This window comes from Cotesia glomerata, linkage group LG3 (genome assembly GCF_020080835.1).
Source record: "Cotesia glomerata isolate CgM1 linkage group LG3, MPM_Cglom_v2.3, whole genome shotgun sequence".
In the NCBI taxonomy this organism is placed as follows: domain Eukaryota; kingdom Metazoa; phylum Arthropoda; class Insecta; order Hymenoptera; family Braconidae; genus Cotesia; species Cotesia glomerata.
In genome coordinates this window covers 21,169,994-21,190,955 of record NC_058160.1, presented here as the reverse complement: position 1 = coordinate 21,190,955, position 20,962 = coordinate 21,169,994, and the positions used below count along the sequence as shown (strand labels likewise).

At 33.3% G+C, this 20,962-nt stretch overlaps 1 protein-coding gene across 1 annotated transcript; it reads right to left on the bottom strand.

Moving 5' to 3' along the window:
* Positions 1–339: 339 nt before the first annotated feature.
* Positions 340–8,080, bottom strand: LOC123261164. The gene is made up of 6 exons (XM_044722678.1): positions 7,969–8,080; positions 3,066–3,414; positions 1,441–1,693; positions 1,319–1,357; positions 648–788; positions 340–534 (listed from the first exon to the last, which is right to left on the bottom strand). Exons 3-6 carry the CDS (start codon positions 1,685–1,687, stop codon positions 392–394), a joined length of 570 nt encoding a protein of 189 aa, XP_044578613.1. The 5' UTR covers positions 1,688–1,693; positions 3,066–3,414; positions 7,969–8,080; the 3' UTR covers positions 340–391.
* Between the last annotated feature and the right edge of the window lie 12,882 nt (positions 8,081–20,962).

Below are 20,962 nucleotides of genomic sequence, written 5' to 3'. Positions count from 1 at the left end.
TAATGATTTCACATGATTTAAAAATTTAAATACTAGTTGAATCATTTTTAATCATAACTGGAGACAAAAATTTGAACATTATTTCAGGATTAGAAATGTTTTGAAATGATTAAAAATTTTTAATCATTTTTAATCATTTCATATACTGCCTATTTCCCATTATTCAAAATGATTCATAATGATTCATTGTGAAATTTCGAAAATGATTTATATGATTTGAAATCATTAAAAATGATTAATTTTTCAATCATTCTTTATCATATCAAATCATTCTGTTTTATCAGGGCAGTTACAACAACAATTATCAGTGTTATCAAAATAATTAATCAATTTTTTCGCATATTTTAAGAGAAGGCGAGTAAACATGGTTATCCTTGCACTGACAAGAACTTCAGTTACAATGTGAATTTTCGATTCCACAATCCTTGTCGGTAACACAAAGAGAGCCAATGTAATCAATACACGTTTCTGGGGTACAATTTGGAGGCTCGAGAACCTTACACTCCTCATCGTTTTTGCAGGGTGGCTCTAATTCTTGAATAATAAAGATGCAATTAGAAAATTTATAATAATCCAAATTATTATAAAGTACAATATGAAAAATTGCGTATCATTATAATAATAATAGCTCAATGATGACTACTTACCAGTATTGAGTTCAATGGTATTTGAAGGAAAAGAGGAAGTAGTAACATTTTCGGAATCATTGCAACTATTTCCCGAGCAAGGTGTAGATTGAGCATTTCTATTATTTCCATAGTTTTCAGAATGTGTTTCTTCTGATGTTCCTGAAATTTTTTTATTACTCTTAAAATATGAGTTTAAATTACAGTGATGATCGATCAATGATTCTAATACTTGGATAATAATGATGCAACTAAGAAGTTTAAAATAGACAAAAATTTTATGAAGAGCAATATAAAAAATTGCGTATCATTATAATAATAATAGCTCAATGATGACTACTTACCAGTATTTGGTTCAATGGTATTTGAAGGAAAAGAGGAAATAGTAACATTTTCGGAATCATTGCAACTATTTCCCGAGCAAGTTGTAGATTGCACGCTGCTATTATTTCCATAGTCTTTGAATGTATTTCTTCTAATGCTCCTGAAATTTTTTTATCTTTGTTAAAATATGAGTTTAAATTACAGCGATGATTGATCAATGATTCTAATACTTGGATAATAATGATGCAACTAGGAAGTTTAAAATAGACAAAAATTTTATAAAGAACAATATGAAAAATTGCGTATCATTATAGTAATAATAGCTTAATGATGACTACAGCGATGATTATTCAATGATTAGTACTTACCATTAACTGATTCCGTAGAAGAACTCTCGGTATTATTTACTGAAGTATCACAACCAGAAATAGAGCAAACGATATAGCAAACATTTAATTATTATCAAAAGTATTTTGATTAAAATACTTACGAACAACTAATTTGATGCAAGTACGTAACTCATTTGAAAAGATGAACTCATCAGTACATTGACATTTCCCTGATTGACATACAGAGTTATTAAACCCGCAATCGAAAACATTCTTACAAGTTCCACCAACAGAGAATTGGCATTTACCGAATTTCTCTATATAATGCTCTTTACAGACACATTTTTTATCTTTAGAACACTGAGAAAATTTGAGAAATTGACATCCATGTTTCGACGCAAGTATCATTCAAATCTACAAAAAACAAATTTTTTAATCAAATAATGGAATATTTTCTAGAACCTTCAAGTATTGGATGATTTTACATTTTTATACGCACAAAAAAGTAACTGGAATTTCATACTCTAAACCGTAAATTTTTTAATGTGATGGGAAAATATCCACAGATTCAGTAAAATCTGGTGCCAAGTTCCGTTCAAATCCGTTGTAAACGGAGCGCCAGACTACCGACTATGTTTACTGTAAGCAGAACGGTATTTGGAGGTTGCAAAATTTTATTTAATTCTACGGTACTTCTTGTTCCTAAATTTTATATTATAACAGTAATTCATGCTTTATTTTACTGATATTAATTAATGATATTCAATTATAACAATTAATCTACTTGAAATTATTAAATTTTATCAGCACAAACTATAGCAAGCTCAAAAATTTCGATCCTGACTTTTTTTCTATGTAAAAAGTGACATGCCACAGACTAAATAAGTCGAGAATGCATGGTAATCTTCCAATAGATGATAAACTACAGTTAAAAAAATACATTTCACAGCTTGCATCTACATCCGCCAGGGTGCGTTGGAATATTTTTTACATAAACTGTAGCTTCAAGGGGATAGTTTGCTATAAAAAATGCAGCCAACGCGAGATTTAAGTTGGTACCAATTGTAAATTTTTATTATAATGAGCGTGTTCAGCCGAACTAAGTCCTGAGTAAACTTAGTAAGATATGTATAGTATAGTAGATAGATATACGTATAGCAGGAAATGCTTTGAATATACTTAGGCTAACTAAGTTTACTCAGGATTTAGTTCGGCTGAACACGCTCAATTACAAAAAATACTAAAATCCGAACAAAAACAGTTTCACTGTAAAAAAAATCGCGCCAAGTCCACGTTCATAAGACTATTAAGGAAAAAAAAACTTTCTTTTTTCTTTACAAAAAGATATAAAATAAAAAAATTAAAAAATCCAAGTAACCGATATGATTGTATTTGATTTTCAAAAGTTAAAAAAAAATTTATTGTAAATTTGAAAATTAAAAAAAAAAATTTTGGAACGTACTTGGTGTGCGTCATTGTGTATTTTAATTTTTTTAAAGTCCTGGTAAATAAATTTTATGAATTTCATTAAAAATAAAATATTTTGCAACCACGCACACCAAATACGTTCCAAAATTTTTTTTTTAATTTTCAAATTTACAATAAAATTTTTTTTAATTTCCGAAAATCAAATACAATCATATCGGTTACTTGGATTTTTTAATTTTTTTATTTTATATCTTTTTGTAAAGAAAAAAGAAATTTTTTTTTTTCTTAATAGTCTTATGAACGTGGACTTGGCGCGATTTTTTTACAGTGAAACTGTTTTTGTTCGGATTAAACTTACATCGAGCGAATCTCTTGCAAATTTTTTTGTCATTTGATGAGTAGTAGCCGTAACCGCATCTGCATTTTTTAGCTTTAGGTAAATATATTGAATGTTTAACTTCACACTCAGTATGACGCACATAATGACTGTTAAGAAGTGCCGTGCATTTGTTATCTTGTAAAAAATAGTTTTTTTTTTTTACAAATGCATTCTCCATTTAAGCAGATTTTATTTGGATAATTGTTGCAATCAATATTACTACTGCAAGTAAGTGCTTGGATGCTTTTCAGTATTGCGATAAATGTTAAAAGTACGTTAGTGCTTTTCATTTTTCGGCGAATAATTAAAATCAATGTAAGTCTGAAACCTAGTTTAAAACAATTTTTGATTTAAAGTGTTCATTATAATCAAGGTACACTAATAATTAATCATAATGATATTCGAGTGCATTTATCTACTCAAATTGAACACAAAAATATTCCGCGTATTTTATAGCTTAGTCATGACTATGACTTAGTCATGACTCATCGCGTAAAATTTTTTATGATTTTATATGTGTAAGCTTTTGTATTTATCTTCTATTATTTATGTCTTTGTGACAAATTGGAAAATTATGCATTTTTTATTGCTTTAAAGCAGCACGAAAACATCGGTCGTATCAATTTTTTTGCATGAAATAATCATCTATAATAATCCGAGATATTTATAAAATATCCTTTGTTGAAAATAAACATATGATGGTTAATTCATATTCAATAATAATTAATATATGACATGAGTTAATAATTTAGTAAAACAAAAATTAGCAAAATTTTAGAAACTTTGAATTTGATAGAAACATTATCATTTCTACCAAAAACTCAATTATTTTATGACTTTTTTTTTTTATTTATTTATTTATTTCATGAAATTATATATATAGTTGTCCATATAACTATATATAATCTCTATAGAGACAAATGGTTGTCTGTAGATAGGGTAGGAAAAGAGATAGGCTTAACGCCTACCCGTGTAAAAAAAAATCGTCTTAAAATTGTCTTAAAATTGTCGTTCGTTTAAGATCTTAAACGTGACACAAAACAAGACTATTTTAAGACTCTTTTAAGACGCCAAAAAAAATAAAATCCGAGAGCAGATTTTTGAAATTTTGGTTCTCGAATTTGTTGTGAAAATTAATTTTTATACATTTTTTCGACGATTTTACGACTTTCTAACCGCAATATTTTTGAGTAAGATGTTTTTAAATTGAATTTAAAATTGTTAAAAAATTATCATCCGGCAATTTTAAGACTTTTTTAAGACGTTCCGTTTTAATGTTCCGGGGCTCTGTCGCTGTTAGCTCATCTTAAAATAGTCTCTAAATTTATTTTTAAGATTTTTTTAAGACTAATTTAAGATCATTTTAAGACAATTTAAAGACGCTCCATAATAATTTTCCGGAGCTGTTATTGTGATATCATCTTAAAAAAGCCTGGAAATTTTTTAATAATTTTTTTAAGACTATTTTAAGATTTTTTCAAAACGATTTTAAGATTTTTTTAAGACTATTTAAAGACGCAAAATTATTAAGAAGCGTCTTTAAATTTTCTTAAAATGATCTTAAATTAGTCTTAGAAAAAAATTTAGAGACTATTTTATGATGAGCTAACAGCGACAGAGCCCGGAACATTAAAACGGAATGTCTTAAAAAAGTCTCAAAATTGTCGGTTGATAATTTTTTAACAATTTTAAATTCAATTTCAAAACATCTTATTCAAAAATATTGCGGTTAGAAAGTCATAAAATCGTCTAAAAAATGTCTAAAAATTAATTTTCACAAAAAATTCGAGAACCAAAATTTCAAAAATCTGCTCTCGGAATTTTTTTTTTTGCGTCTCAAAAGAGTCTTAAAATTGTCTTGGTTTGTGTCACGTTTAAGATCTTAAACGAACGACAATTTTAAGACGATTTTTTTTTACACGGGTACTGATAAACAATAATATTTATTACTAATTGAGTCACTCTCTCATGAGCCTTCAAGGAAAAATTATAATTAAATTTTGATATATTTAATTTTTTGTTTCTAGTATTTTAAGCCTTATTTTATTTTGTATTTAATAACTAAGATTGTATTATTTTAGTAAGTCAGTTGATTCTGTGTATTTGTTAACCATTTTTTCATTTATATTCACTTATATATAACAATTCAATTATGTTTCAATTTATAGTAAAATATGTAATGTATGTATCGGGTATTTCACACCGAATCGATTACTTTCGACCCCGGACCTTTTCGATTAAGTTGAAAATTTTTCATATTTTTTAACCCCATGAAAAACGGTTTTCAAAATTTTTTTACCTAACCCAAAAGAAGTTATAAAGTTAAAAAATGGCTTTTTTGTTAACAAATAGTTATAAATTTTTTAATAATTAACCAATTAGGACGTTTTTTTTTTTTCAAATGAACTTTTGAGAAAAATATACAAACAAATTTTAAAATAATAAACTTGTCAGTTCTTATTTTTTTTTAGTTTTCTCAAAAAAATCTTCAATTGATTATGCGATTTCTTCAGCAAAACCCAGAGTGGGCGGATTTTTTTTTATAAAATTGAAAAAAATTTTTTAATTTTCAAATCGAGAAGGGTCAGGGTCAAAAGTAGTTGATTTGGTATGGAATACTCCATATGTATATGGGTGATTCTCTGTAAGGATGTTTTTTGCTGTCCCAGGCATTTTTTTATTAGAAAAATTGTTATTTTGTTACTAAAAAAAATTTATTACGAAAGTAAAAAAACATTTCTATTTGGAGCATTGAAAACTAAAATGGAATAAATTTTGGTTTTTTTGCTATAAATTCGTAAACGACCGAAATGTCAGTCCCCTGGGCTGTCCCAGTCCCAAAATTTAAACTTTAAGATCAAATTTTAAGTTATTCGTCAATAATATATAATTTAGTTCATAATGTTTATAAACTTAATTAGTTAACTAACAATCTTCTTCAATAAAAAGTACCAAAAAAGTACTTCAAAAAAAAGTACTACAAAAAGAAGTACAAGTACTTCAAAAAAAAAAAAATCCAGCGTGTTATTTTACCTTTTGTAAGGTTTATAAGGATCTAACTAGCCTTAAGTGCCGATCCCATCTTTTTCTTGCGTCGCACTCACGGCGAGAAACGGTAGGGGAGAAGGGGGTCAAATGAACCACGGGGCAATTGAACCACTCGACTTAAAAAATCGAAAAAATTGAAAAAACGCTTCATGCTCTTAGAATTAGATTCTAATATGTTAAACTCGGATATGATCAAAATTTGAAATCATTGCGATCGATAAATTTTGAAAAATTGAGATTTTCTTATTTTTAGGCATGCAAACTTTCTTTTCGGCTGGTGACAAATTGTTTAATAATATTTAAATTTTTGAATTAATTGATAAAATTTGAATTATAGTAGTTGTATATACTTATATTTTATAATCCTCAACTTTGTTTATATTGATAGAATGGTTTATTTATTTATTATTTACTATTAATTGTTTTAAAATTATACGGGGTCAATTGAACCAGCAGTCCCGGGGACGATTGAACCATACGGAGAAGCATGGGACATGCGCGCGCATCTTGACTCGACGTGAAAAATACTCAGGGAAATAACCTAACAATTTGATAAACTCAATTTGTAATTAAAATTATTTTTAAATCGATTTTTAATTTATTAAATATAATATATGTGTATTAAAAATGTGCAACAGTAATATTAGAAAGTAACAATTAATATGTTATTTATTAAAAGTTCGGGTTTGAGTTATAAATGTCATTGGTTCAATTGACCCCGAGCAGTGGTTCAATTGCCCCCCGAGCGGGGGTCAATTGAACCATTCGACGCGTTTGGATAAATTAATAATTTTTAAAAATTCACGTTGTTTATTAACTAATTTATGTATTGATAATGATAGTAGACTTAATAAACTATCATTCCAAGAAAAAAAAAGTTATTATTTAGTTTTAATTCGAATAGTAAAAAATTACTAAACTTTTTTTGGTTCAATTGACCCCCTTCTCCCCTACTATCCTTGTTGCACCCGTGATGATAAAGCTAATTGCAGTTTTATGTTTTTCTCTTAAACAAATGAGAATTTCGAAAAAAACGCTCAGCTATAAAATAGATAATTAAAAAATCTATTACGTAGCTGAGCGTTTTTTTCGAAAATCTTGTTTGTTGAGACGAGAAATGAAAAGCTGCAATCATAGGGACCGGCTCTTAAGTTAATAACCATAGGGCTGTTAGCGCTTTATCGCCATTTTATTTAGTGTCAAAGCACCGTTTGTGCTGGAAATGTGTGTCTGGGCCACTTCAAAACTCAGTCCCCTGGCAGCTATTTTTGTTTATAATTTATTTATAAAATTGGATCCATAAGTCTTAATATTATTCTAATTAATGTAAACATTCATTGAGAACTTAAAAAGTTGAATGCATTGAAATAGTTTGCTTGATTTTTCTCAATTTGATAAAAAAAATCAGTCCCCTGGCAATCAGTCCCCTGTCATGTTATATGGCAAAAGATACATAAATATCGAAAAAGCAAAAATTAATTCGGCTGTTTATTCATTATAATTAAGCTGATAGTTTTGTATCCCTTGTTAATTTTTTTTCTAATAAAATCAAAAATAATTTGGTCGGACAATTTTGTACAAATTTAAGACGTCCTTACAGAGAATCACCCATATATGCCAAAAGCATATATATTTTGTCTTATTTGAATATATGCTCAATATAAATGCTCCATAGATAAATGTATATTTTCATAGAGCTTCGGGTTTAAAAAAAATATCTGTAGTCTAAATTAAAATTTTGGAATTTGTTAGAAATACATTAATGATGTTTAACAAATATGGTATTAGGCTAAATTTTGAATACTATGTGGATATATTAAATATTTTATCTTACCAATTTATACGATCTCATAAACGCTTGGTGATATCTGCAAACCAGTATTAGTAATATTGAACTATAATTCTGCGCACAATACACTTTTCCTATGAAAAAATAAATGAACTGTGTACTGTGGAACAAAATTCACTGACTTATATACTTGACGGTGAAAAAAAAAGTGTAGTAGTGGGAGAAAATAATTTTTAATACCAATTGAAGTAACCCGCATAGACAAATATATATGTTAAGAATATATTTTGACATATATTTTTTTCGCGTCAAATATATGCTGACTTATATTTTGAAATATATTACCGCAAATATGTTTGCATATATGTTCATTAGGGTGTGCCAAAATGTAACTTCCGTGGAGAACCTTTTAAAATTGGAATTTTGAGTTCTACTTTTAACAGCAGCTATGTTTGGGCATTTCCTGAGATATTTCGGGGTAAGAGGATTCATTTAATTATTTATAGGATTTTTAACAGGAGATTTAATTGGGCACTTCCGGCCAAATTTTGAATTTTCACCGGAAATGCCCAAACTAAGCTTCTGTTAAAAAATTCTATGAAAATCAAATTCATCGTCTCACTCCAAAATATCTCAGGAAATGCCCAAACGCAGCTCCTGTTAAAAGCGGAACTCAAAATTCCAATTTTAAAAGGTTTTCCACGGGAGTTACATTTTGGCATATATGTTCACATATATGTGTACATTATGAAAACGTCCCAATCGACTATTTTTTACAAAGTTATGGGCATTAAAAAAAAAAAAGTGACATCTTTTCTTGAAAATCAATAGGAATGCCTCATATTTATATGTGTACATATATGTTTTCATCAAAGTCGACCATAGTGCGACTGCTGTCGTATTTTAGCATCGGCGCGACCGTTTAACAAAAGTCGCGCGGAACCCTATTTTCAACTCTAATTTCCTACTTTTTAAGGATCTTTTTTCTGATTTTTGATTTCACCTATAGTTATCGAGTCATTTACGAAAAACTGAGATTTTTTATTTTATTTATGTTTTTTGTTGATAATAAATTGAAAATAGGCGCGCAGTAGCCTTATCGGATCCGGCCCTTGCTTAACAAAGCATTGGACCGGGTTCGAGTCCGGCGTACACCAATGAATATTTTCAATATTTAAGTGTATTATTCTGCTCAGCCCAAAAAAATAAAACGAGTTCCAATCTCAAAAGTTTACCCCCTACCGTAGTCGCTCATGACCTTAGTAGTTTATGCGACTTTAAACAAATTAAAAAAAAAAAAAAAAAAAAAAAAAAAATTGAAATTTTCATCAAGAAAATAAAAAAATAATAACATTATTTTCGGAATTTAATTCCGCATCGAATGAGTGATAGTTCATATTTTTATCACAATTTCTAAGATTTTTTCTTAGCAAATTTATATAGGATTCTCACAAAAATTTCCGTTACAATATAACATAGTAATGGTGATGTAACATAGTAATAATAATGGTTACTATTCTACTTAGGAATACGATATATTTTTTTTTCTCCGTGTAGATTACAAGTTTGCATAAAATATTAACAATTTAAAAGCTGACATGTTAGTAAAATAGACTGTTAATAGATGGCGTCTTTTGTAGTCTTTCAACCTAATCAAATGTATTGTCAACAGTTGGCGTTTATATTTTACAGTAAGAATTTTTTGTACTTAATTATTTCATGAATAGAATTATTTTTTTTTTTTGCATATTTTTCGTCAATAGAAGAAAACAAACTTCATAGTATCTAAATTTTTTAATTTAGCAAAGAATTTAAAGAGATCTAGTCGTAACACAAAAAAATGCCTTTGAAAAATGGGATGTGATTGTTTCTTTTTTCTATCATTTTCTTTCAAAAAAAAAAAAATAGAATAAAATAAAACTAAAATGAAAAAAAAAAAAAAAAATTAAGAAAACGGTTGACCTTAAAGGCCATCCCTGTAACTTCCCGCTAATTCCGTTAATAGCTGGCCGCTTTTTTTGAGCTCATCAAGCTCAAAAATACAATCTGTGTGTTGTTTTGAGCTCTCCGAACACAAAAAGATACCTTTTTTATGCTTTTGAGCTTAAAGAGCTCAAAAGTCTGATAGCAGTTTCATGGAACACTATTTTTTGAATTTTCAAACCGCAATAACGTTTGAATGAATGAACCGATTTTTACGCGGTTGGCGGCTTCTACGCAGTTTTTTAAGCTTCATAAAGAACTTTTAAGTTTTAATTGGTCAAACTAGAAATTTCGGAGTAACTCCAAAAAAACACTTTTTTCGGTTTTCTTTCGTTCACGATATCTCTCGAACAACCCAGAATGATAATTCTGCTTAGTTAACTCTGCCTTATCATTGCGGCTGTGGACCGACTTGTGCCTTCTGTACCGCATTTGCCCTGATCCTCACCACTCGGCTATTGGAACAGTAACATGGGAAAACCACAGAGAAAACCCATGTTAGTACAGTCGGAGCTGGGTTAAGTCTACAGTGATTGATAAGAAACTCTTCTTTATCAACCACTGGAGCATTAGGCCCCTCTCCTAGTGTGCAGAGATCCCTCGCGCTAGCCAACGTTGACTAGAGTGGTCACCCATTCAAGTTTTTGCTTAAAATGTGTGATCGCCCAAGTCAGACGTGTGCCGCCCAGTTATCTCTGCCACTTCCAGAGGCTGGCAATGTAACGTAACGCACATATTTTTAGTTAGTCAATTTTTTAACTAAAAACAAATTATGAAAAATTTCAAATTTTGGGTTAAATAAAAATTTTATCAAAATATCGAAAAATTGATAATTTAAAAAATTTTTTTTTCTACTTGTAAAATATTTTTTTTTTTATCAGAGTAAATCTAAAATAGAAAAATTTTTTTTAATTTTTTGAAAAATTTCAATTTTAGAATAAAAAAAAATATGAAAAACGTCAATTGTTGGATTAAAAAAAAACTATGAAAAAATATAAAAAAATTAATTACTTTTAAAAAACATTAAATTATACAATTACCTGCGATTCTTATATATTTTAAAACTTTTTGCAGTGAAAATATGTGAACTAAGCTGAATTTAGAAAAGAATAATATTTTTTTTTCCAAAATTCAAATTTTTGAAAAAAAAAACCTTTCTCTGAGATTATTATTATTATTATTATTATTATTATTATTATTATTTAATTTTTAATTTTTAAATGTCAACTTTTTATGTGTTTTATTAATTTGAATTTTCGCGCCTAAGAACTACAAGATGGCAAGAAAAATAATAATAATCAACAAGATGACAAATATAGTAATTGTATTTGTAAAATGCTTGCCGTAAGATGGACGGTGTGGCTTAATGTATATAGAATAAGCGAAAGGAAATTTAGTAAATATACAATTTCTATACAAATATAAATAATGCTGTGAAGCGGGAAAGAATAGGAGTTACGGTAATTATTACGTGAAGCGTTCCACATTCACGTAACAGGATATTGGTAGGAAAGGATTGAGAAAGGAATATGGAGAGGATCATCTTAATGTAAGTTTATAGAATATGCGAAAAAAAAATTATTAGATAGCTCGGACTGGGATTCGAACCCAGAACCTTCCGAAGACATGTCGACTACTCTACCATTTGAGCTATCCGGTCTATACTAAATTTCCTTTCGCTTATTCTATATACATTAAGCCACACCGTCCATCTTACGACAAGCATTTTTTACAAATATAAATAATGCTGTGAAGCAGGAAAGAATAGGAGTTACGTAATTATTACGTGAAGCGTTCCACATTCACGTAACAGGATATTGGTCAAAGACCTGCGTACGCCTGTTTTAAACGTACTTATTCTCCGATACCGTCTTGTACGGTCAAAACAGACTCGATTTTCAGTGGCATATTAGACTCCAAAGAGTTGGGACATTTTTACGGTCAAAACGGGGGCTCGAATTTTGACTCGGGGCACTTCTGAAAAAAAATTTTTTCCTATTTTTTTTTGAGATTTCTCTATATTTCTCAAAATCTATCAGTCCGAATCGGTTTAAATTATCAGGAAATCCAAGTTTGGTGAAACCTTTTCGAATGACACCAACCACGATGAAATCGGTCAAGCCGTTCAAAAGTTATAAGAGGTTTACATACATTCACACACACACACACACACACACACACACACACACACACACACACACACACACACACACACACACACACCTCGTGTCGGGCTTGCTGGGTCCCGCATCGGGCGCCTCCCCAGGTGGCGGATAGGGGAATGCCCGGCATATCTGCACGCCAGATGCGTCGGGTACCGAGGAAATAGAATACTCGAGGTGGACCAAAACCTACCAAAAGATGATATGAAAATGCCAGATCAATTTCAAATATCGTCTACGGTGCAGAGGGGGGATACCTCAGTGTCAGGGAGGAAAGGCGTGCAAACGGGCCTGAACTCGTCGTTATCAATCGACCGTTTGAACAGCGGAGTAGACCCCATGGCTCTGCTGTCTAGCAATGCTAGCAAGGTTACAGGGAGTACGAAATCAGCCCAGATGGCAGAGAATGGACAGCTGAGCAACATTCCTCCAAAAAGTGGAGGACCTTTTGCTCCTGTCACTAATCAAACCTACCGAGGAAGAATCAACTCTGTACCGACCGTTACAGGCCAACAGTCACCAATGGAGAGGCTCGGCATCAAGATCGAAGAGTTAGCCGAGTTTATAAAAGACAAGAAGAATCTCCATCATGAGATTAGAAAATTGGTTACATCTATCACTACAGCATATAGGTTAGCCAAAAAATCACCAAGCATGTCGGTCTCAACGACCCAAACAACTCCGAGTCTGATCAAAAAAACCACAGCCATCTTTGGTCACTCCTAAAAAATTACCACAGCAAGGAAAGGACAATAACAAGAAGAGGCAGCTGTCCACGCCCAGCCCTTCTTCAATAATCGACAAGCCACCACAGAAAAAGACAGCCCGGGAGAACGTCTGGAGTACAGTGGACCGAAATAGGAAGAAGAAGGAAAAAGAGCAGGAAACAGCGGCTTCCCCTAATAAAGCTCAAAACCAGCCAAGTAAGGGTGCCTCTAAAAAACCGAGGAGAAAGAAGACAAGAACTAAGGCTGTTTTTGTTCAACCAGTAGACGGCCAAACTTATGCCGATATCCTAAAGGAAATCAAGGCCAAGGTAAGCCCTGTCGAGACGGGCGTAGACATAAGGTCTATTAAAAAGACGAAACATGGAGGCGTTCTTCTTGAAATGGCTCGAAAGACCGAAGACAGCAAGGCTTTCACCAATGCAGTAAGGTCAGCCACTGCAAACATCGGCACGGTCAAGACGCTAACACCAACAACAACGATCGAGATCCTCGACTTGGACGAAATCTCTACCGAGAGTGAAGTCCGTGAAGCACTCAAACGTGAATTCACTGACAGCCTGGAGGTCAAACGGGTAAATTTGACAAAACCCACACCACGAGGAAATCGGGCAGCCTTCTGCGAAGTAGACGAGGTCAGTGCGATTAAGGCCCTTAACAAGGCCCATATAATGATCGGTTGGGTGAACTGTCGTATACGCCCAGTTGCAAAAGTAACCCACTGGTTTAAATGTCTTAGTTTTGGACACCAAACACGCCAGTGTGCGGGACCAAACAGAAGCAGGTGCTGCTACAAATGTGGCGGAGAGAACCACAAGGCCGTAAACTGCACGGAGAAGCCAAAATGCTTCCTTTATGCTCCGGACAAAGATGCCCAGGATGGTCTATGCCATATTTCTGGCACTGGAGCTTGCAGGGCATTCCGCACAGCACTTGCAGAAGCCAAGAGAGGGCAGAAATGACACGCATACTACAAGGCAACCTGAATAGGTGCGCCTTGGCGTAAAAACCTGCTGCGCCAGCGTGTCTTTGAAGATAAAATCGATATCTGCTTTATCTGCGAGCAATATCTAAACATCGAAGGTAAAACATGGTTCGCAGACGAAACTGGCACGGCAACAATTTGGATTGTGAACACAAAGAACGTTACCGTCAATAACAGCGGAAGTGAAACAGGTTTTGTCTGGATTCAAACCCCCACAACCTACTTCATGAGCGTCTATCTCTCACCTAACGAAGGGGTTAGTGTGTTCCGACAAAAACTGGTAAATATAGAAGATGCGGTCACTAAGTTCAACGGTGAAGTCATCATAGCCGGAGACTTCAACGCTAAATCGGCTGAGTGGGGCGCTGTTTTCTCCGACACCAGAGGTAACGAGGTCGCTGACGTCGCGGCTAGACTCGACCTCATAGTGCTGAATACCGGGAGCACCACGACCTTTAGAAGACCAGGGTACCAAGAGTCCATCCTCGACATTTCGTTGGCGACTCCAAGGACTGCCAACATGATCGAAGACTGGACTGTATCCGAAGAATACAGTGGCAGTGACCACCAGTTTGTGACATTCAACGTTGGATTGTCATTTACTCCGGTTTCACAACGCGACCTTTCTAAGCGTAATTGGAATGCCAGAAGGCTTGATCCAGAGGCATTGCGAGCTTCACTTGCACGAAGCTTGTCTATCCTTCAGAACAACCCGACTCCAGATACCTGCAGCGAGACGGAAAAGGCAGTGCTAAATATGATGGAGATTGCTGCCGCATGTGACGCCTCTATGTCGTGGCTGAAAAATAGAAGTTTCCACAGGCCGGTGTACTAGTGGTCAACAGACATAGCAGAACTTCGCAAAAGATGTCACAAGCTACGTCGCCGCGCAAAGAGAGCCGCGAAACGCTCCCCAAGCGAGGACTTGTATTCAAAAGAGTACAAGCAAGCCAAAAAGACGCTAAACCGAGCCATTAAAGCAAGAAAAGCGATATTGTGGAAACAGATCTGTGATGATCTCGACAAGGACATCTGGGGCAAAGCCTACCAATTTTTCACCAAACGACTTGGAAAGGCTTCACCAGAAGCGCCGAAGTCTCCTGCCTTAATGGACAGCATTGTAGTGGAGCTTTTCCCTAAGCACCCGCCGCGGGAGAAGAAACACTACGCTAAAAACAGCGAAGGAACACCCTTCACAACTAAGGAACTACAAGACGCGGCCAAGTCACTCAAAACAGGAAAGGCACCTGGACCTGATGGCATCCCGGCAGCGGTGATCAAGATTGTAGCCCTGGAACACCCAGACATACTCCTGAACACCTACAACGCATGCTTGGCAACTGGCACGTTCCCCGCGGTCTGGAAGCGGCAGAGATTGGTTCTCTTAGACAAAGGAAAGGGAACCCCCGTAACACCTTCATCGTTTAGACCACTCTGTATGCTAGACATTGCTGGAAAACTGCTCGAGAAACTCATACAAGGGAGACTTCGCAACGACATCGACCGTGCTGGGGGTTTTGCCACCAACCAGCATGGCTTCCGGAAAGGTCGTTCCCAAAACCATTCGCTGTGGACATGGAAGAAACAACACTGACGTCAACAAGGGCCCTGCGCTATCTAGGGGTAATGATAGACGAGAAACTATCTTTCCGCGAACACCTTGACAGTGCATGCAAGAAAGCCAGCAAGACGGTGTCTAGCCTAGCAAGAATCATGACCAACACTATGGGACCAAGAACCAAAAAGAGAAGAGTTCTTCTAGAAGTAGTCCACTCGGTACTGTTTTATGGAGCAGAAATATGGGCAGACATATTGAAACAGAAGACCTACCGACGAAAAATAGCGGCAGTGCAGCGGCGAGGCGCTCTCAGGGTTGCTTGCGCCTATTGAACGGTTTCCGAGGCGGCTATATTGGTCATTGCGGGAGCTGCACCCATCGACCTACTCGCGTTTGAGAGAGCAAAACTCTATGACGCTAAAAACAGTGACGAAAACATGAAGGACGCAAGAACGAGGATAAAGGCGGAAACGCAACAAGAGTGGCAGGACCGATGGACATCGGGAGAGACGAGCAGATGGACGGCACGCCTGATCCCAAACATCATTTGTCTGGCTTTCTCGGGAATACGGAGAAACCGACTTTTTCTTAACCCAGCTATTGACGGGACATGGGCAGTTCAATGCCTATCTTTTTAAGATGGGACTGCAAAGCACACCGACGTGCAAATACTGCCCAGACAAAATTGACAACGTCGAGTACACGTTCTTCGAGTGTGACCGGTGGAAGGACTACAAAAGTAGTACTGATGAAACTATTGGCACCACGCTCTCCCCTGAGAGCTTAGTAACTTGCATGATCAAAAAAGAAGATAACTGGTCAGCTATCGCAGCCTATGCGCAGCGTCTTTTAAAGGAAAAAATCGCAGAAAGAGACTAGTAACTAGGAGCAACCGTCATGAGACGCAACACGGACTGGATTGAAGCAATGCTAACGCGGTCCTGATCCAGTCTTCCCCGTAACATCTATGTGATGGGGAAAGAGAGAGGAGGATGTTTAGTCGGTATTGGTGTCAATAATATTGACTTCCGAGTCCGACATACCCAGGACAAACATCTCGTCCTGGTATACGTAAATATATTAGACCTCCTCTATAAAAAAAAACACACACACACACACACAGACATAGTGACACCATCGCGGGAATAGTCAGGGAAGCTTCCTAGGACCTCAAAACGTCGAGATCTGATGAAAACTCGATTTTCGAAAAACGGGGTAAAACCAATAACTTCCCGATTTTTGAAAATTTTCAATTTTCTTAGCGGGAAGTTAAAAATAGGAAAACGGTTGACTTTGCACTGAAAAAAAAGTTTTCTACTCGGCACGATCTACTGTATAGTAAGAGTGAATTGTCACCGGTACGATCCGTAGAGGCTACGAGTAGCAGTCTGGATGGTGACCGTCACGATCTATTCGGTGCCATTCACGAAATGTATTGCTACCGTTAGTATACAGTTTTCCGAACCTCACTCTCCTACAGATAGTAAAGTGCAGATCGTGACAGTAGCTATCTCGTATCATGCGGTGTAGAAAACTTTTTTGTCAGTGTGATGGCCATCCCTGCAACTTCCCGCTAATTCCATATCTAAGCGCTAAAAATTGCACTTATGACGTTTTTGAGCTCTTCGAGCTCAAAAATACAATTTCTGTGTTATTTTGAGCTCTCTGAACTCAAAGAGATAGCTTTTCTATGCTTTTGAGCTTTTCAAGCTTAAAAGTTTGATAAAATACTATTTTTTGAATTTTCAAACGGCAATAACTTTTGAATGAATGAACCGATTTTCACGCGGTTGGCGACATTTGACGCAGTTTTTTAAGCCTCATGAAGAAACTTTAAGTTTAAATTAATCGAACCGGGAATTTCAGAGAGATTTCGAAAAAACACTTTTTTCGGTTTTCTTTCGTGCACGATAACTCTCGAACGAATAAACCGATTTTGAACAGATTAGCGGTGATCGACGTGATTTTTTTATGTTAAAAGCTGATTAGTTTTTGGAATCGATCGATAAAGCTATTTAAAAGTTATTCTAAAAAAAACAACATTTGAAAAAAATTTTTTTCATGGTAAGGTAAAAGCCCCAATATATGATCATGTACCAGTATATGATCACTCCATGTATTTGTATACCTATATTTGTGAATATAGATATACAAATATATGGAGTGATCATATACTGGTACGTGATCATCTATTGGGGCTTTTACCTTATTTTTTAGATTTCTCAAAATCTACCGGTCCGAATAGCTCTAATGTATTTGCTGTAATTGTATTCAAAATCTAAGTTTGGCCAAGCCCTTTCGAATGGCACCAACCGCGATGAAATCGGTCAAACCGTTCAAAAGTCATATGCGGTTTACATACTTACACACATACACACACATATACACACACACACACACACACACACAGTGACAACATCGCGGGAATAGTCAGGGAAGCTTCCTGTGTTCTTTAAACGTCGAGATCTGATGAAAACTTAATTTCTTCAAAACGGGGTAAAACCAATAACTCCGATTTTTGAAAATCTTTGATTTTCTTAGCAGGAAGTGAAAATAAAGTTGATGCAATAAAGTATTTAGAAGGGTAATGATTTATTGAAATCAATAAATTTTTCACTTTTTTTTTATGTTCAATACAATTATCGAGTAATGCTGTAAAATAACTTTAAGAGTAATTAACAAAATGATTTCCACTTGATCAGCTACAATTTGTTGTTGTTATTAAGAGCATGCTATGTTATTATCATTAATAGGAAGCAAATGAAATAAAAAAGTAAGTATTGAAAATTTAATACCCTGGTAAAATATCATCACGTTGATTGAATGAGTTGAAAAGATTATTGGCACGCGATTGAGAAGATATCCAAGTGTTCTTTCAATAACTATATTTTACATTTCTAAAAACACATATAATTCAAGTTGCGTGATGAAAGGAATGTGCATTTTCTTTTATTTTTCATTCCCTTTTCATTGCTATTATCCTTGCATTATAAAATAACGAGTTCTCCCATGATTAAAGAACCCATGTAAAAAAAAATTGTTTAAAAAATTTTCACAAAATGTTCATAGCTTGTAACATGACATGCAGTTGGGATTGATCGATAAATTTTGAGAATTTTGTGGCGTTTTTTTAGACATTTTTTGAACATTTTAAGGACATTTCTTGAACATTTTTATAACTTTTTTTTTAATCACAGAAGAAAAACTATTTTCAAATTGCATAAAATTGAAAATTTTATTAACATTTTTTGAACATTTTATGGAAATTTTTTGAACACTTTTTAGACATTCTTTAAACATTTTTTTAACTTTTTTTGAACACTGTTAAGACTTCTTTCCGAGTAACACAGGAAATAGCCCCACACACACACACACACACACACACACACACACACACACACACACACACACACACACACACACACACACACACACACACACACACACACACACACTCACATACAGACATAGTGACACCATCGCGGGAATAGTCAGGGAAGCTTCCTAGGACCTTAAAACGTTGAGATCTGATGAAAACTCGATTTTCGAAAAACGGGGTAAAAACAATCCGATTTTTGAAAATTTTTAATTTTCTTAGCGGGAAGTTAAAAAAATAATTAATAAATTAATTAGATTAATAAAATAAACAAAAGAAACTTTTTTATTGGCCTGACTAATTATTTACAATAATTATCAATGTTCAAAAAATGTTTAAAAAAAGATTACAAAATTCTCATAATTTATCAATCAATTCAGACTCTGCATGTCTCAAAACATTCTCGATTTTTTATTAGGTGTTCAAAAAATGTTGACAATTGTTTTACCTATTGATGTTACAAGCTGTGAATATTTTGTGAACCTTTTTTAAACAATTTTTTTTTACACGGAAATGATAATGAAATTTAGTTCTCTTCCTATACGTGTAAATGACGAGTTTCATCTACTGCAATGCGACGTTCGCTGACGTAGTAATGTTGATATCTGGGTATATTTTTTTGTTCTACTTGCAAATTAGCATTAAAAATTTTTTATAGAAACATAAATTAATTATCCAATAAGTATGCTGCCATAAATTATTAAGAGACATCTCACACAGGAAGATGTTTAAAAATTTATGCAATTAAAAATAAATTTAAAAAGCAAAAAAAAAATGTTTCACTAATTATAAATAATAAACTAGCTTTTGAACTCACTTACAGACTTGAGTAACTAGTACTTTTGATCTCTAGTTATTTATTTTCTTGAAACTATTTTTCTTCAACTTGCGCTTACGCTCCGTCGCATAAATTAATAAAATAATCCACCCATAGATACCTCTTATATTTTCTGCTAAGACTTTTTAAACTACAAAACTTAATCAACCTTGGATGATTTATTAACACTGGAATTATGTGTTGCTCTATGAGTATCCTGAACATCTTAAATTTTCAGTGTTCATTCTTTAATTATCTCAAGACTAAAATTGCTATTTATGATATGAGTCTTAGTCGTCACAAATTATGGTATACAATAATAGGTAAAGAACTGATAAAGCACTTAAAAGTTTTTTTGTAAACAGCACAATTAAACTAGTGACGAATCATGAAAAAAACTCATCCTTTTTTTTTTGTTTAAAAACGCTACGAGGGTTAGAAACATGTCTACTATAACCCACTTTTTTTCTTAGCTCCGTCTTGATTAGCCTATATATAACTCTTTGAATTTTCGATTTTTTTGTTATATTGAAATGTTATCAAACATTGAACAAAAAATGTATAATGATAATGATTTTAATTTTTATTCATCCTATAGAATTACAAAAATAACAAAAGGTCAATTTGTTAAATAAAAAAAAAAATACAAAGTTTTTTCGGATACTTTTTTACTATGATTATTACGAGGATTCAAATAAAAAATACAAATTACAAAACTTTATATTTTACAATTATAAAGCTCTACTAGCTAGTTACGATAGTTTTTGTAATAAATGTTAGTTAAAAGAAACCCTTCGTATTATGTGGGCAGCATACAATCTGTGGTTATTCAATTCACAATATTAAAGGTCGCATACACAATGTGTATTACACATTAAAATGTTAATTTAATATAAACGTAACAATTGAAAGTTTAATTCATTTGTGTTTTGTGCTTATTATAATTCAAATTATTTTTACCACGTCACTTATACCTTCTATTTAACATCGTGCTATAATTAAAAACAATCCAATACTCATTTTAAAAACTTTTTACTATGACATTACAAATTAAGGAATATTAGAGATTGAAAATATAAAAAAGTTTGATAAATCTAAAAATACACGCCTCATAATGCTCATTTATTTTTTGAGAAACAAATGCATTGTATAATTGATTTTCATACGCTAGTAATATGATAGCTTGATCTTATTTTAATTGGTGGCGCCATAGTTTTCACATAAGAGAAATGAGAAAAGTTTGGAAAATCCAAAAGTGCACGCCTCATAACGCTCATTCATTTTTTAAGAAAAAAATTAATTGTGTAATTGATTAAAAAAAAAAAAAATTATAATTAAGTAATTTCTTGCAGAGTATTTTTTATTTTTTTTTTAAATATCGGCGCTCTTTTTTCTTGTCATATGCGCACGCAGTCTAAAAAAATCTAGCTTGA

Coding starts and splice junctions, on each gene's coding strand:
- LOC123261164 (XM_044722678.1), bottom strand. CDS start 1,687: ATGATACTTGCGTCGAAACATGGATGTCAATTTCTCAAATTTTCTCAG. Junction 1,358..1,440: donor TTGCATCAAATTAGTTGTTC/GTAAGTATTTTA, acceptor GTGATACTTCAG/TAAATAATACCGAGAGTTCT. Junction 535..647: donor TACCATTGAACTCAATACTG/GTAAGTAGTCAT, acceptor TTATTATTCAAG/AATTAGAGCCACCCTGCAAA.